The sequence below is a fragment of the Xyrauchen texanus genome, chromosome 2, assembly GCF_025860055.1.
Source record: "Xyrauchen texanus isolate HMW12.3.18 chromosome 2, RBS_HiC_50CHRs, whole genome shotgun sequence".
In the NCBI taxonomy this organism is placed as follows: domain Eukaryota; kingdom Metazoa; phylum Chordata; class Actinopteri; order Cypriniformes; family Catostomidae; genus Xyrauchen; species Xyrauchen texanus.
This window is the reverse complement of record NC_068277.1, coordinates 47,887,898-47,904,418: the sequence shown is the minus strand read 5'-3', so window position 1 is coordinate 47,904,418 and position 16,521 is coordinate 47,887,898. Positions and strand designations below refer to the sequence as shown.

Sequence of the window (16,521 nt, the reverse complement as noted above, 5' to 3'; positions counted from 1 at the left end):
GACATCACTTCTAATCAAGCTGTTACAACAAGTCAAGCTGTCACGTCACGACAAGTTGCCATGCCAAGTCTAGTCACCACACTTTGTGAAGTCGATACACCAAGCCAAACCACCACTCCTAGTAAAATGCTATACCTAGTCAAGCAGACACTTCAAGCCAAATTTTACACCTAATCAAGCCACCAAGACAAGTCAAGCCACCAAGCCAAGTCAAGCCGGCAAATCAGGTCAAGCCGTCAAGTCACCAAGCCGCCAAGTCAGGTCAAGCAGCTAAGCCAAGTCATGCCACCAAGCCAAGTCATGCTGCCAAGGCAAGCCGCTAAACCAAGTCAAGCAGCGAAGTCAAATCTACCAGCCAAGCCAAGTCTATCAGTCACACCTAGCCAAATTGCTGTTCCCTGGTCTGTCCCACTGGCTCTGGCTGATTCAACAGCTCCTCCCCTGTCAATCTCGCCGGCGCTGTCCTGGTTTGTCCTGCCGGTGTCTCCCTGTCTATCCCGCTGGTGCTGCCCTTGTCTGTTCTGCCAGTACCTCCTTGGTCCATCCCGCTGGCACAACACTGCTCTTACCGGCCGGCTCCTCCCTGGTCCATATCGCCAGTGCAGTCCTGGTCTGTCCTGCTGGGGTCTCCTTGGTCTGTCCCACTGGTACCGGCCTGGTCCATTCCACTGGTTCCTCCCTGGACCTTACCTTATCCCCTGTTTATTTTAGTCAGACTCAGTTTTTTCTTGTCTGCCTTGTGTTATTTAGTGCTGCCTACCTGTTTCACTCACCCTCCCATTCCGTTGTATGGTCTTTTGTATAGTTTTGTTTTTTCTTGATCATGGGATGCCTGGGAGTCGTCCCACGTGTTTCTCACAGGTACAATGTTGTAAGCGTTGTATTGGCAGTGCTGATTTGCACTGGTCGTTAGTATTATCTGCACCACCTGTCTTCAATGTTCTTTTTTCTTTTTAGTTTCTCCTTTGTCTCGTCTGCACAGCCAGATCGTTGGGTTTTGTTTGTTCCCCTGTATAAGCCTGTTCCAGCATGTTCCTGTTATCTTTGTTTTGCTATTGTTTTATTTTTGTTTTGCTTTTTGTTCTGTTCTCCCCTTGAGAGTTTGCGGTTTGTATTTTGTTACTTTGTTTAATAAAAATTTAAATTCATCTCTTGCATTTGGGTCCTCCCTCCAAATCCATGACAGTTTTAAACAACTTTACAACTCAAATAAAAGAGTTTTACAAGAAGAATTAATGTAAGTGCTTTTACAGAATTATAAGCTTCATGTTTCTGCCTTTAAATCTTTTAAAAACTTTAACTTTACTTTATGTTTTTGCCTCTTCACTTCCATTGTAAGTGCCTCACTGTAACTTTTATTTTTGCTTATTTTTTTAAGAAAAAGAGGGACGAGTTGTAATTATTTTTTGTGTTAATTAGCAATGCCATAAATGCTGTCGATTGAGCTTAACATGTGTTAAACCTGGAATATTCCTTTAAAAATCAAAGCATCTCAAAGAGGCTAATAAATCGCAGTGTAACTCCATGCACATGACAATGTTAGCATTTGCTGCCATGGAAAAGTGAACCTGCCTGGGAAGAGCACAAATCAGATTTGGCACTTAAATTACAAATTTTCTGTTGATTATGAATACCATGTTACAGGAAGTGAAAATTAGATTATATTTGTTTGACTTAGTTGTTGAATAATTTTATCATTTGAAGATCTTTGTATTGTGTTATTTAGTTATTTAGAACGTTTTTTTATTCACGAGTCCCGACTCCCAACAAATAACCGAATAACCATTTGTGAATCCTTGCGGTTATCTGAATATTACAAACTGTTACCATGCATATCTCTAGTTTAGATATCACTTTGTTAGATATGTTTGCATATATCTTGCTTCCCTGCTGAAACAGCCCTTATAAAACAGTTTATTTGTGACAAATTGGTGGCAATGTGCACCACAGGTGTTTGCAAGAAAATAGTTTGTTTGTGAAGGAGACCAAGCTGGTTTATGGTGCTGGTCTAGTTGGTGTACCAGCATAGCCATGCTGTGTATCAGAAAACTTTGTGGGGGCAGCCATGGTCTTTCTGCTGTAGCTGGATGATCAATGATGTCTTGCTGGTTAAACTAGTTAAAAAGCCTGTTGGGGACACAAGCATACCAGCATCCAAAACACAACGTGCCATACAAGCGTTTTCAGCAGGTTCAGCATTGCTTGCCATTCAAATAATTTTTTGTTTACTATGGCCAGTATAATAAAATCTTCCCCCTTAATGTGTATGCAAAAGAACGTCTGTTTGAAAGCTGCTTTTTGGAAATGCACCTGGCCTTTTTCATCCTTTGCTTTTTTGTTAAACGGCTATAGGCTTTTGTCTTGCTAAAAAGTTTTCACGATGGCATTATCCAGTGTGTGGCATTTTACACATGTCTGTGTGTGTTGATCTCAGCACAAGGCAATTACGCTAAGATGAAATATGCATTGGGTGCCCGGACGCTCTTCGCTGCACCCTTGAGCCCGGGGCGAATGAGGTAGATTGCATCTGCGGAGCATCCTCTCCTGTGATACAACATCAATGACACGTCGTGAAAGTGGTGCAAGATGCCATTCGGCTTTAACGACATACATATAAAAGAAATGCAGGGACCTGTCAGGTGTTTATATCCCCTCTGCCCCACGGGTAAACCTACAGGGAAATCAACAGTGTCATACCTGAACCATGCTGAAAACTGTATGGGGGTAATAAAGGAATGCACAGATGTGACATTTAGCCAAATATGAATGCTGATATAAATATGTGCCTGTGTCAGCCTTTATGTGCAGGGACAGTCTTTTATCATTGATATGACAAAGAGCTGTTGAGGGAAATCCAACGCTGATCTGTCCTTGTTTGTGTTTATGTATGTTCTCTGACATTTACTTTGCAACATGAAAAGTGCTCCTGGGTGTCACATTATGGATACCAGGGGCTTTAGAGGGAGAAGTCTCATTTTACTGAAGTGAAACTCACGCTGGGACCAGCCTTTTATTATCGAAGTGTTTTTTGGTTGATGTACTTTTTATGCTTGTTGACGTAATTTATTTTCTCTTCTCTCTCTTTTCATCCTCGCTCCAGGCCTTGTGAAACTGGGAATCCACTGTGTCACATGTCAGAAAGTTGCCATAAAAATTGTTAACCGGGAAAAACTCAGCGAATCTGTGTTGATGAAGGTAAGATAATGCTGTTTTATCATTGTACTACATGAGTCAAAGGGATAGATCACACAAAAATAAAACTTCTGTCATAATTTACTCAAAATTTGAATTTCTTTCTTTCATTGAACACAAAATAAGATTATTTGGCAGAATGCTAGCATCAGTCACCATTCACTTTAAATAAACGGAAAAACAATGCAATGAAAGTAAATGGTGACTAAGACTAACATACTGCCTAACTTCTCCTTTTGTGTTCCTCGAAGGAAAGAAAGGGTTTGGAACAATATGAGGATTAAATGATGACGTTTGATACATTTTAGGGTGAACTTTCTCTTTAACTAAAAAGCCTGTGCATCACTTTGCACTGAGCTATAATGGAGTTCAACTGGTGTGAGAACCAAATCTGCCAATAATATTACATTCATGCTTTGGTGGGTGAGTCTGATTATTTCAATTTCCCCAAGATTACTCAAAGCTTTTTGTGATATATTACCATATGTTTGCTTCTTTGTGTCTGCTCTTACTGAAATAGTAAGTTAGTGCCATTTCCCACCTAACTATGCAGAGGTATTTGATATAGCAACAGAACATGAAAGAGTCTTGAGGACAAACAGAGGCAGCTGTCATTGTGGTGCTGAACTGTCATCTAGGGATTCTTTTAATATTTAAAGGGATAGTTCACCAAAAAATAAAAAAATCTCTCATCATTTACTCACCCTCATTCCAGATGTGTGAGATATACAAGCAAATATTTTAAGAATATTTAAGAAGCTCTGTAGGTCTATACAATTCAGAAAATGGTGACCAGATCTTTATAGGTCTTAAAAAGTAATCCACACCACTCCAGTGGTAAAATCCATATCTTCAAAAAGTGATATTATAAGTCTGGATGAGAAACAGATCAATATGTATGTCATTTATTACAGCAAATCTTCATTTTCACTTTCACTTTCACATTCTTCTTTTGTTTTTGGCGATTCACATTCTTTGTGCATATCGCCACCTGCTGGGCAGGAGGAAAGTTTATAATAAAAAGGACTTAAATATTGATCTGTTTCTCACCCACACCTATCATATCACTTTTGAAGATATATATTTAATCACTGGAGTCGTGTGAATTATTTTTATGCTGCCTTTATGTGCTTTTTGGACCTTCAAAGTTCGGGCCACCATTCACTTGCATTGTATGGACCTACAGAGCTGAAATATTCTTCTAAAAATGTTTGTTTGTGTACAGCTGAAGATAGAAAGTTATATAAATCTGGGATGGCATGATTGGATTAACTATCCCTTTAGGAATAGCCCACTATTCTTTCACCCATGTCATTAGTTTTTAAGGCCACATCAGTATGGGGGGGACACAACCTCAAACTGGACATTGATTAGTAGGAGTTCACTTATGGTTATCTCTTAATCTTCCATTATCCAGTTCGAATCACATCAGTGAGTGTTGTTTGGACAGCCCTCGTCTGATTCTGCCTGTGATAATGTGGTTGGCCTGTTTGTCACTTGAGCACATGATACATATAGTTTCATCTCTCCATTTGTTGAAAATGAAATGTTTGGGGAGAATTCACTTAGAATGAATTGCACATGCTGAGAGCATTATTTATTTATTTCAATAGCGTACAGATTACAGATCTAAGAACAGCCATGTGCACCTGATTTGCATTAAAGTAGTACCAAAGTTAAAACAGTTCTACACTACAAAAATGGTTGTTTGAAAATAATAAATACAATTATAAAATTACTGAGATTTATGTTTATGTCTAAGATGGAGTGTGAAATTACTGTGTCACTAGTGGCAATCTGGAGTCAAGTCAAGTGGTTTTTATTGTCGTTTCAACCATATACAGTTAGTACAGTACACAGCAAAACGAGACAACGTTCCTCCAGGACCATGGTGCTACATAAAAACAGCATAGTACAAACACAGAACCACATGAGACTACACAACTAAATAACATACCTATATAAAATACCTATATATACACACTGTTTGGCTAAAGAATGGAAGACAGAGGGAGTGTCTAGTTATTTTTGCAATTCTATTTGGTACTGCTAATGATGCAGACATTACACATTACACACTTGTTAGGAAGATGTTTAGTTTATATTTATTTGTAAACAAGATAAAGATACAGAAAAAATAGGATTTTTGCAATATAAATATGCTGGTACCTATATTCTTTTCTATTTTAATGTCATCTAAAGTCAGCAGCAGATTTTCTTTTCAGGGCGCTGACCTTTTTAAAACAAAAAATCACTTAGCTGTAGTGAATAATTGACTGTATGGCAGTTCTACTGTGCTCATTTTGTATTTTCTTTTTTTTTTAAAGAGAAAGAAATAATAAAAAAAATGAAATGACAAAATGGGTCTAAGAAGGTGCTGATGTTGCCGTTTTGCGTTTTAACTTAAAGGATAAAAAAAAAACCATTGAATCACCTTAACTTCTGACCCAATCAACTTTATTACAGTGTCCATTCAGCATCATATGGATTTCATTAAACGGTTAATGGCTCATTAACTCCTTGTGGATTGTGGGGCAGTTGTAATTTAGATGAGCTGATTGGTTCCTTGTTGTAATTGGATGTGAGAGTAGGCTACAGTCATCCAGTAGACATTCAGTCCCCAGACCCCCTCACTCAAAGGTGTTTGGAATGAGGGGGAAATTGGCTCTCTGAAGGAAATAGACTTGGTTTACATTAGAGCGTGAATGTGTAGGCATGCATTTGTGTCTCTTGTTGTCAACATCTAAATGTATGGAAAGTGTTATCTCTCTCCATTTAAAAGTTTTTAAGCTTTGCACAATTATATGGTTATATGCCATTTATTATTTGCATTTAGCATTGTTTTTCCCTGCTGTCGAAGAACCAATCAGAACAGATCTGCAACCCGTTTTTGGATCGCGAGCAAGCAGTTGAGCACCAGTGTGTAAGCAAACAAACTGATGCTTTCTGATCATAATGTAGAGTCAAAACGAAGCCTCTTTTGTGATTGATAGTTAGTCCTACTCTTCTGAAGGTCACCCTGCAACCCATCCTATTGTATCTCTTGCTTATTTTAGCTTCTCTCAGGGTTGTTGTCATGGTAACCTGACACAATTGGTTTGTGGAGGGAGGTGGGGAAGACAATTATATGCTTATAATAAAAATGGCCTCCGACATTTTACGCCTCCTCTAATATGTCTAAGATTTTTCAAACAACGGGAATCAACAGAGGAGGCAAAAGAGCGAATGAGCAACCTGCAGTTCTCATTGCTTCATTGAACAAAATAAATATCATCTTACCACAGAGAGCCCCGAATATATGACTAATCTCCTCTGTGGTGAAATTTCCCAAAATTCCACCTACATTCGAACTTTACCTCAGATTTAGGCTCTGGTGCACACCAGCGAACTATAACCTTGTACACTTGAAAAGTTGGTCTGGATACGGTTCATGTGCATTGTAAAAAAAAATCCTGTTACATTTACAGTGGAAAAACTAGCAGCTGTGGTTGCCAAAAGTTCACATAAAAAATAAAGTGACCATGTTTCAGGCATTACGGGATGTCATTTTGGTGCCTTTATATTTTATAGTTCATTACCGTTCACAGTATATAAGTAAATGATATAATGTTATTACCACCATAGTAACACTGGTGATAAAGTAAAAGCCACATGGTGACTTAAATTTAATTAAGAGTAGCCCTTTATGAGGAGTGGAAATAATGCAGAAAACATGAACATCTTAAAATATAACATAAAACAACCCAGTGTACATAACTGATATCAACAAAAAGAAGAAACATAAACTTTGTTCTCATATGTATTCTGAAAGCACACAAAAAAATACAGAAATATTATGTGTTCAGGAGCATCCCAATCCTCTAGATTAGTGCACACACACACACACACATGTTGGTGTACCTATCATTATGAGGACTCTCCATAGACATAATGACTTTTATACTGTACAAACTATAGATTCTATCCTCTAAACCTAACACAACCCCTAAACCTAACCCTCACAGAAAACCTTCTGCATTTTTACATTTTCAATAAAACATTGTTTAGTATGATTTTTAAGCGATTTGAATTATGGGGACACTAGAAATGTCCTCATAAATCACATTTATAGCATAATACCCTTGTAATTACTAATTTGTAACTTACAAAATTGTCCTCGTAAATCACAAAAACACGCACACACACACACACACACGCACGCACGCACGCACGCACACGCACACACACACACACACACACACACACACACACACGTCAGTGCGGTTATCCTAATGAGGACTCTCCATAGACATAATGATTTTTATACTGTATTAACTATAGATTATATCCCATAACTCTAAACCTACCCCTCACAAAAAACTTTCTGCATTTCTATATTTAAATGACTTGAATTATGAATTATGGTGGTGGTGTAGTGGTCTAGAGCACATAACTGGTAATCTGGTAAAACTGCTAATCAGAAGGTCACTGGTTAAATCCCCACAGCCACCACCATTGTGTCCTTGAGCAAGGCACTTGAATCCAGGTTGCTCTGGGGGGATTGTCCCTGTAATAAGGGATCTGTAAGTCGCTTTGGATAAAAGTATCTGCCAAATGCATAAATTTAAATGTAATTACCAGATTGTAACCTAAAAAAAATTGGGGTTTTATTGTTGCAATAATGTTGGAATGTGGTCTTTATAATTTTATTTCTATTTCTATATCTATTTTTTCATAATAGTCGATTGTCTCTCTCCACGTGGAATGTGAATGGGTTGGGGCACCTCATAAAAAGAAGGAAAGTTATTTCTCTTCTTAAATGTAAGAAATTTGATAAAGTGTTTCTTCAAGAAACACATCTTTCCCTGCAAGAAACTAAAAAGTTTGGGAAGATATGGGGTGGACATTTTTTTTAGTGCTTGCTCAAGTAAGCGCATGGGAGTCATTACATTAATAAATAAGCATCTACAATTCAAATGTCTCAAACAGACTAAAGATAAATTAGGAAGAGTCATTATTGTTTTAGCAGAAATTCAGGGGCAAAGTTTGATTTTGGCTAATATTTACGCACCTAACGCTGATGGTCAGGGCTTTTTTATAGATCTCGAAGGGATGTTGCAAGCCGCTGACACCGCTCATGATATAATAATGGGAGGAGACTTTAATCTTTGGATGGACTCAGTCCTTGATCACAGTGAAGCAAAAGTGTGTAAGCCCCCTAGAGCAACACTGATGCGTCACAGGATGTGTAGTCCCTCATTTCATCTGTTGTTAACTGTTCAATTGGAAACATCTTAGTCTCAGATCATGCCCTGGTGAGTTTAGAGGTTTTGCCACATACATAGAAAAATAAATCATATAGTTGTTTGCTTTAATGCTTTAATGTATCCCTTATGCAAGATCTGAACTGAATTTCAACAAATGTTAAAGACTGAAATCAAAGTTTATATGGAGACCAACTGGTCCTCAGTATCCTCTGTGGGCGTGGCTTGGGAGGCACTTAAGGTGGTTCTTAGGGGTTGGATCACACATTATGCCTCAATCATCAAAAAATCCAAAGCATGAGAACTCGTGGAGTTGGAAGAGAATATTAAAAGTGCCGATGCAGAGCTAAAGCGCTGAATGTCATCTGATAGCATAATTTAATTTACCCGATTGAAATATATATATATATATATATATATATATATATATATATATATATATATATATATATATATACTATTTTGTCGCAGAAGGTGGAGTTTTGGCTATTCAGGGCAAGACAGTCATACTTTGAGTTAGGAGACAAGGCAGGAAAACTTCTGGCTAGATATATAAAGCAGAGAGTCTTTTTCTACTGTTCCCTCAGTGAAATCTGGTTTTGGTAAAATATATACCTCAGCCATTGATATTAATAATGCTTTTAAAGAATTATATATTGATCTCTATAGTCCAACTTCTTCAACTTCTGATGAAGATATTAGAAACATTGTGTACCATTAGAACTACCTAAACTGACGAATGAGCAAAAAAACTCTATTGATTCTGAGATACTGTAAACTTGGAGGAGCTTGACGAGGTAATTAAGGTCTTGTCTACAGGCAAGGCTCTGGGGCCAGATGATTTTGCCGCTGAATGTTTTAGATCTTATGCTACAGAACTGGCTCCACTTTTGTTAGAAGTTTATAAAGAATCATTAAAGACTGGAAAGCTTCATCCAACCATGACACAAGCCCAGATCAGTCTGATTCTTATAATGGACAAAGATCCAAACGAGTGTAAACGAGTTAACATCCAATTTCCCTGATCCAGCTATATGTAAAAATATTGTCAAAAATTATTGCTAACCGATTAAGTAAAGTTATGACATCTCTTATACTTACAGATCAGGTGGGGTTTATTCAGGCCGTAGCTCTTCTGATATATTAGGCATTTCATCAATATCATGTGGTCAGTGGTGAATGATCAGACTCCGGTCACTGCCATCTCACTTGATGCCGAAAAGGCGTTTGATATAGTAGATGGGATTCAATTAAAAAAATGTATATATATACGGTTTCGGGAATACTTTTTTTGGATGGATTAAGTTATTTTATAGATACCAAACAAATTGATTAATTTCAGATTATTTTACTTTGGACAGGGGCACCCGGCAGGGTTGCGCTCTTTCCCCATTTTGTTCTGTCTTGCCCTGGAACCATTTGCAGCCGCAATAAGAAAGGAAGATGATTTTCCAGGGGAGGTGGTGGGAGGTATGGCACATACAGTAAGCTTTTGCTTTAAGCAGATTATATTTTATTGTTCGTCTCTGACCCCACTAGATCTAAGCCTTGCCTCCACAGAATTATTCATTCCTTTTCTAAGTTCTTGGTATACAGAGTTAAATCCAAACCTTTGTCTCTGACAGCATACTGCCCAGTAACAGCTTTTCAGCTGGGTGCCTTTTGGTGGCCCAAACAGGGCATTAAGTATTTGGGAATTTTATTCCCACCAAATTTGTGTGATTTAGTTACAGTTATTTTTGACCCTTTAATAAAAAGGTTTTCGAGTTATGTGAGTAGGTGGGCTTAATAACATTTATCTATGATTGGGAAGGTTAATGTTATTAAAATGGATTGTATTCCAAAATTCAACTACTTGCTACAGTCTCTCCCGATAGATGTCTCCCTCTCTTATTTGAAGCAATTTGTAGCATAGCGAAGTCCTTCATTTGGAATGGTAAACGTCCCAGTTGCATTTAGTGAGCTGCATAGGCCAATTGACAATGGTGGGCTAGGCCTACCCAAGATTTAGTTTTATTATTATGCATTTGGTCTCAGACATTTGGCTCATTGGTTGCTTCCACCTGAGAGAGTCCCTCCCTGGTTTTGTATTGAACAGGAAGTTATTGCCCCTATTTTGCCATTGCAAAGCATTTCTATGAAACTAACCGGAGAAGTTAAGTTACACACCGTTAGCTCGCATTTGCACTTGGTATGGACAAAAGTGTCCAGAGTGTTTAACTCAGACATTTATTTAAATTTTGCCTTGAGCATATGGCAGATCCCAAAATTATGTATTAATAAGTCCCCTTTCTGCTGGTCAGATTGGATTGTGAGCGGGGTTGCTACACGTGGTGACCTATATGAGAATAGAGTGTTGAGATCCTTTTGGTTTTTGAAATTGGTTCAACATTTTGTGATTCCCAGATCTCAGTTTTTAGGTATTTACAGCTGCGCCACCTGTGCTGTACGTTTTTGGATGTAGCATACACCCCCCTAAAGACACTGGGAGTGGTGATTACTACTTTTGGAAAAGGTCATGAGGCATCAGTGTATTACTCCCTACTAATATATATATATATATATATATATATATATATATATATATATATATATATATATATATATATATAATAGTAATAGTGGAGGTTAAGTATTGATTCTGTTTGTATATGTTTAGCTTTTCTTTGTTTAATATATGAATCAATAAAAACAATTTTAATCACATATATCAAACAAGCCTTGTTTAAACGAGTCAGCCTTCATAGGACAAACGGAAATGGAACTTAACATGGTTGCTATGACAGAGCGCCACTCTTTAGCAAGCGCGAGTGCTTCGAGTGAGAAGGTAACAAAGTCCCTTTAGAAGGGAATTTATGATTTTAGTTATTACAGATTTAAAAGCTATGACAGTGTGCGGGCCTTTTTCTTTTTTCCCCCAGTTGTATTGTTTACGCACCTGCCCGCAATGTGTTCATTCATGGTTTTACCACTGACCAAACGTCAACTGAATGCGATTTACCGATGCATATACTAAATTATGAAATCTAAATAATAGAGCTTATATCAAATAAAATTAATATCAGCCAATCATGTTAGAGGGCTTGACATCGCCAGCAGGTGGGCTATTATTATTATCATTATTATTATTTTGAGAAAATCAAACGCAAACCCATGTCAAGGACTTCTGCTTGAAATAACTTGAAAAAACTATAGGATACTTTGAAAAAGATTATTTGTAACTTTTTTTAATTTTTATAATTTTTTAAGGTTAATTTGACACATTTTATTATTAATCATTTTTTTAATTACTTCTTTAATTTTACTTCTATCAAAATGTAATCAAGACAGTTTGTCTGAAAGAAAACAACATGCTCGGATGTCATACGCAAGATTTTCACATTTAGTTTGTACTGACTAACATTTTTAATATTAGAAAACATTCATAAATTTAATAATTTACCTCAGACTGTGCAGTGCAATATTCTAATTTCTCTTTTGACATAATTTGTTGTGTTGTGACAGAAAATGACCTAGATTGCATTGATTTTACAGTCAAATTCAGTTTTCAAAAAACAGATTTTATTGTAAGCAATTACTGTTAAATCTGATCAAATCCTGGCAATTTTTTTTACAGTGTACAAAAAAAGTTCACAAAAAGATCTAATGCAATATCTTGGGATAATATATACAATGTGAGAGATTTATTAACAATCTTTTGAGCTGGTCATTCTTTACCCAGAACACAAAAGGTGTTAGCACAAAACGAACACAACACAAGGGTTAACAGCTTGCAATTTGTATGAAAACAATCTGGCCTAACTTGTGAAAGTAAACTGCTATTGATGGTATAATTTGCACATTTGCATGCTCCCGGTTGCATTTCTCATGGTATAATGCATTTCTCATAGCTGCTTGTTTCTGAATACATTGTATTTGGAGAGTAGCTTGCAATCTTTGCATCTCTTGCAGTACATCTGCAGCAGACATTCGCAAGTGCCATTTTGTTTGGGTACATTTTTGTTGGTAGATTCAAAGGAACAAATACTTCAATAACACAATAAAATTAGCGTCTGCCTAGTCGTTACCAAGTTACAGTGGTAAACAGTACCATGGAGTGCAGTTTGTACTCTTATTGATACTCATGTTGATGACCATGGTGTGGACCCGAATAATACAATGTGAAATGTGACCTGCGGGGGTTGGGAGAGACAGGTGGAATCGAGTCATTGTCATTGTCAGCTATGTTCCTCCTGGAGTTCCTCCTCGCCACAGTCTTAAAGGAATAAATAAACAATAATGACTTTATTAGCATAATTTTAGACAGTCAGAAGGAGGTCACCTATCATTCTGTTGTTTTCTTCTATTCTTTTTCCTCAGCCTCCAGCGAACCCCTTGTTGGTTGGCATTTGCATAGCGTGGAGCCAATGTGCAGCTGTCAGTGTGTGGGAGTGCATGTGTCTCTGTATGAAGGAAGGGGGTTTGGGCTCTTCCTGTCAGTGTGTACTCACTAGGACTGTGTGAGTAAGAGTGTGTATGTGTGTAAAAAGAGTGCGGGGAGAGGTGCTCCACATCAGTTTGTATGCGTGTCTGTGTAACAGTGGTGGTTAGTGCTTTTCAAGAGTGCCCCACTAGAAGCACTGACTATTTTTCATTTTGGTGTTTGCAGTGTTGCTTCCAAAAGCTGCTTCTCAAACGACTTCTTAAACAACGAAATTACTTATAGGAATAGTTCACTAGTTCATCATTTACCCTTATGCCATCTCAAACTTGAATGATTTTCATAGAGTTGGGGTACTCGAGTTTGGACACGGACTTGAGTCCAAGTCACGGGTCCAATTTTAACAGACTTGGACTTGTCATGGACTCGGACTTGACTCGGACTCGAGCCTTTGGGAGTCCAGCTGAGTCCATAACATTTTTGATGCAATGAAAACAAATAGTGGTGGTGGCATAGTGGGCTAAAGCACAGAAATGGTAATCAAAAGGTTGCCGGTTTGATTCCCACAGCCACCACCATTGTGTCCTTGAGCAAGAAGACACTTAACTCCAGGTTTCTCCGGGGGGGACTGTCCCTGCAATAAGTGCACTGTAAGTCACTTTGGATAGAAGCATCTTCCAAATGCGTAAATGTAAATGTAAACAAAAATAATTAACAAAACAGAAATAAATGAACATATCTCTGTCTGCATGCAGCTGTATTTGCTCCTGAAGTCATCGAGTTGTTTCACTGTGTTTAAGCAAACACATGCACATACACATCCGCGACCTGCACATGCACACTCATCATTCAACCAATACTCTTGAATGTTACTACAGAGACTACTGTATAACATCGACTACCGGGGTGGCTGGCACGACAAAAACATAAAGACGGGTATGTATCTTATGTTTTAGAAACTCAAACTAAACAAGGCAGTTTCACACGACATGGGACCTGACAATTGCGTGTGGCGTTTGTGCAGCCAAGACGGTGCTCGCATTGCAGTTTCATCATGATTTAAACATTTTAATCAAGAACTTCATTGAGTCAAGTCACTCACATCATGTCTCTCACAGTTTACTATTGTTGTCTGCCCTGTGTTTCACTTGTCTTTGTCTAAAATTACACTTCCCACAATTCCCGGATCTCATCACTGCCAGCACTCTGTCATTGTTCGCACCTGATTGTCGTTTGTGATCATCCTGTGTCTGTGTATATAAATCCTGTTTGTTCTCCACTCCTTGTCGATCGTTGAATGTTGATTTTCCTATGTTTGCTCCGTTGCCTGTCTTGCCATGTTTTCTTCCTGCTGTGTTTCCCTAGTTCCGTGTTCCTCCGTTGTGTTCGTGTTTTAGTTTCAGTTTTGTCCCCCCGTGGATGTTTTCTTTTATTCCTGCTTGTTTTGTGTTTACTCATTTCAGTTAATAAAGAACCCGCATTTAGATCCCACTCCTTGTCTGCCCTCGTCTGCATTCATAACACTTTTGAAGGACAATTCTGTTCAATTCATGACTCAAAATTATTATTCTCCATGTTTTTGTGGTTAAAGAAGAGCTCCATTAAATTTCCGGCAGACTATTATATATAATATAATTTCTTTAGATTGGGATCATTTTAATAAAAGTAAATTAAATTGAATTGACAAATTGAAAATGAATTAGAAATAAAAACGAAATAAAAATTTGAAACAAAATAACCTTGGTTGTGATGACCAACACAGCTTTCACTTTCTTCAGTCTATGTTTGATCAACAAATAATTGAAATGCCAACAGAACATAATAAGAGTTGTGTTGAAGGACAAGTTTGTCTTCATACACCTAAAGCATATTCTTTCATTCTGAAACCACAAGATTGTTCAGCAGGATACTAATCATAATATATATATATATATATATGAAAGGCAACAGAGGTGTTTTTGTTACAGTTATATTGACAAACTATTTTTCTTATTTGTGAAGTGTAAAATAAGCTATAAATATTGATGTTGAGTCTACGGTTACAATTTTAATTCAGATTCATGAACAGATTCATTCGGACTTGATTGTTTAAAGACTCGGACTTCACTCTGACTCGACTAAGGTGGACTCGAATCCCGCACTAGATTTTCGTACTTCTTTGGAACACAAACAAAGATATTTTGATGGATATATGATACAAGTCAATGGGGTCCAAAACTTCCAAGCTCCGAAAAGGACATTAAGGCAGCTTAAAGGTAATCCACACAACTCTGCTCATGTACATGTGCTCTGCGCATACTTCAAGCATGAGGAAGTGTAATCAAGTTTCAATTCATGATCACGCCTAGGGGACTGCGATGTAAAGATTTATAGTGAAAGAGGAATTCCATTTTTGCCTGTTCTTACCTGTAACCAATCGTATTGCTTCAGAGGACATTGATTAAACATTTTATGGATGAGTAATTAAAGAATATTTCAGCTCTTTAGGTCCACACAATGCAGGTGAATGGTGACCAGAAATTTGAAAGTCCATGTTGAAAGGCATATAAAAACAGCATAAAAGTAATCCATACAACTCCTGTGGTTAAATCCATGTCTTCTGAAGTGATATGATAAGTATGGGTGAGAAACAGATAAATATTTAAGTTATTTTTAACTATAAAGCTCCACCTTAACTATCTTCTTTTGTTTTTGGTGATTCACATTCTTCTTGCAGAACTGATATGAATATTTATGTAATATTTAATATTTATTGACTTAAATATTGATCTGTTTCTCACCCACACCTATCATATCGTGTCTGAAGACATGGATTAAACCACTGGAGTCGTATGGATTACGTTTATGCTGCATTTATGTGCTTTTTGGATCTTCAAAGTTCTGTCCACCATTCACTTGCATTGTATGGACCTACAGAGATGAGATATTCTTCTAAAAATCTTAGTTTGTGTTTAGCAGAAGAAATTACGTCATATACATTTGTGATGGTATGAGGGTGAGTAAATTATGAGATAATTACAATTTTTGGGTGAACTATCCCTTTTAAATCTCAATATTTATCTCTTGATTTTACTTTAAAGTTGGCTTTAGTTTTGGTCGTGTTGATTATTAAATATGTTAAATAAATAGCAATTGAACTGCAGTTTGAGCCCTGTTGTTAATATTTAAAAAATCATACCGTATATTCGTAATGTACCAAATTAGATGGTTCCCTGTAAAATGTGCAGAATTAGCTGAGAAATAGTTTCTTTAATTTGGTAGCAAAATGGTATGAACTCGCAATTAAATGTCATCGAGAGCTTGTGATGCATAATCAAATTAAATCAGGATATCTGTATCGATACCCAACCCTTGCGATAGTGTGATATTACACTTTCATTCACTAAATTATTGAAAAATTGACATTTGTCATTTTAGCCATTATGTAATTGTAGGGCAAGGCTCAATCACCACTACTGTTTGTGTGCAGTACATGAAGGCACTGTGTGGTGGTATGATTGTCTAAACTCAAGAAAGTGTGTCTTGTGTGTGTGTAGGCCTGATGTTCATGTCTGCTCCCAGGGAGAGGCGGTGTTGTGTGTTTGGTCATGGCACACACAAAACAGAGGCCTGACATTTGAGAACATGCTCCTCACAGGGAACTCCTCTGCCCCGTCTGTGCTAATG

At 37.4% G+C, this 16,521-nt stretch overlaps 1 protein-coding gene across 3 annotated transcripts in view; it reads left to right on the top strand.

Annotated features, from left to right (window-relative positions):
- The window catches only part of LOC127659167 (serine/threonine-protein kinase BRSK2), a 201,318-nt gene that overhangs the window by 98,417 nt on the left and 86,380 nt on the right, over positions 1 to 16,521 (top strand). For all 3 annotated transcript variants that reach the window (XM_052148861.1, XM_052148851.1, XM_052148843.1), the window contains exon 2: positions 3,101 to 3,195. In XM_052148861.1, coding sequence (XP_052004821.1) covers positions 3,101 to 3,195 — 95 coding nt within the window. The remainder of the gene's footprint in view (positions 1 to 3,100; positions 3,196 to 16,521) is intronic.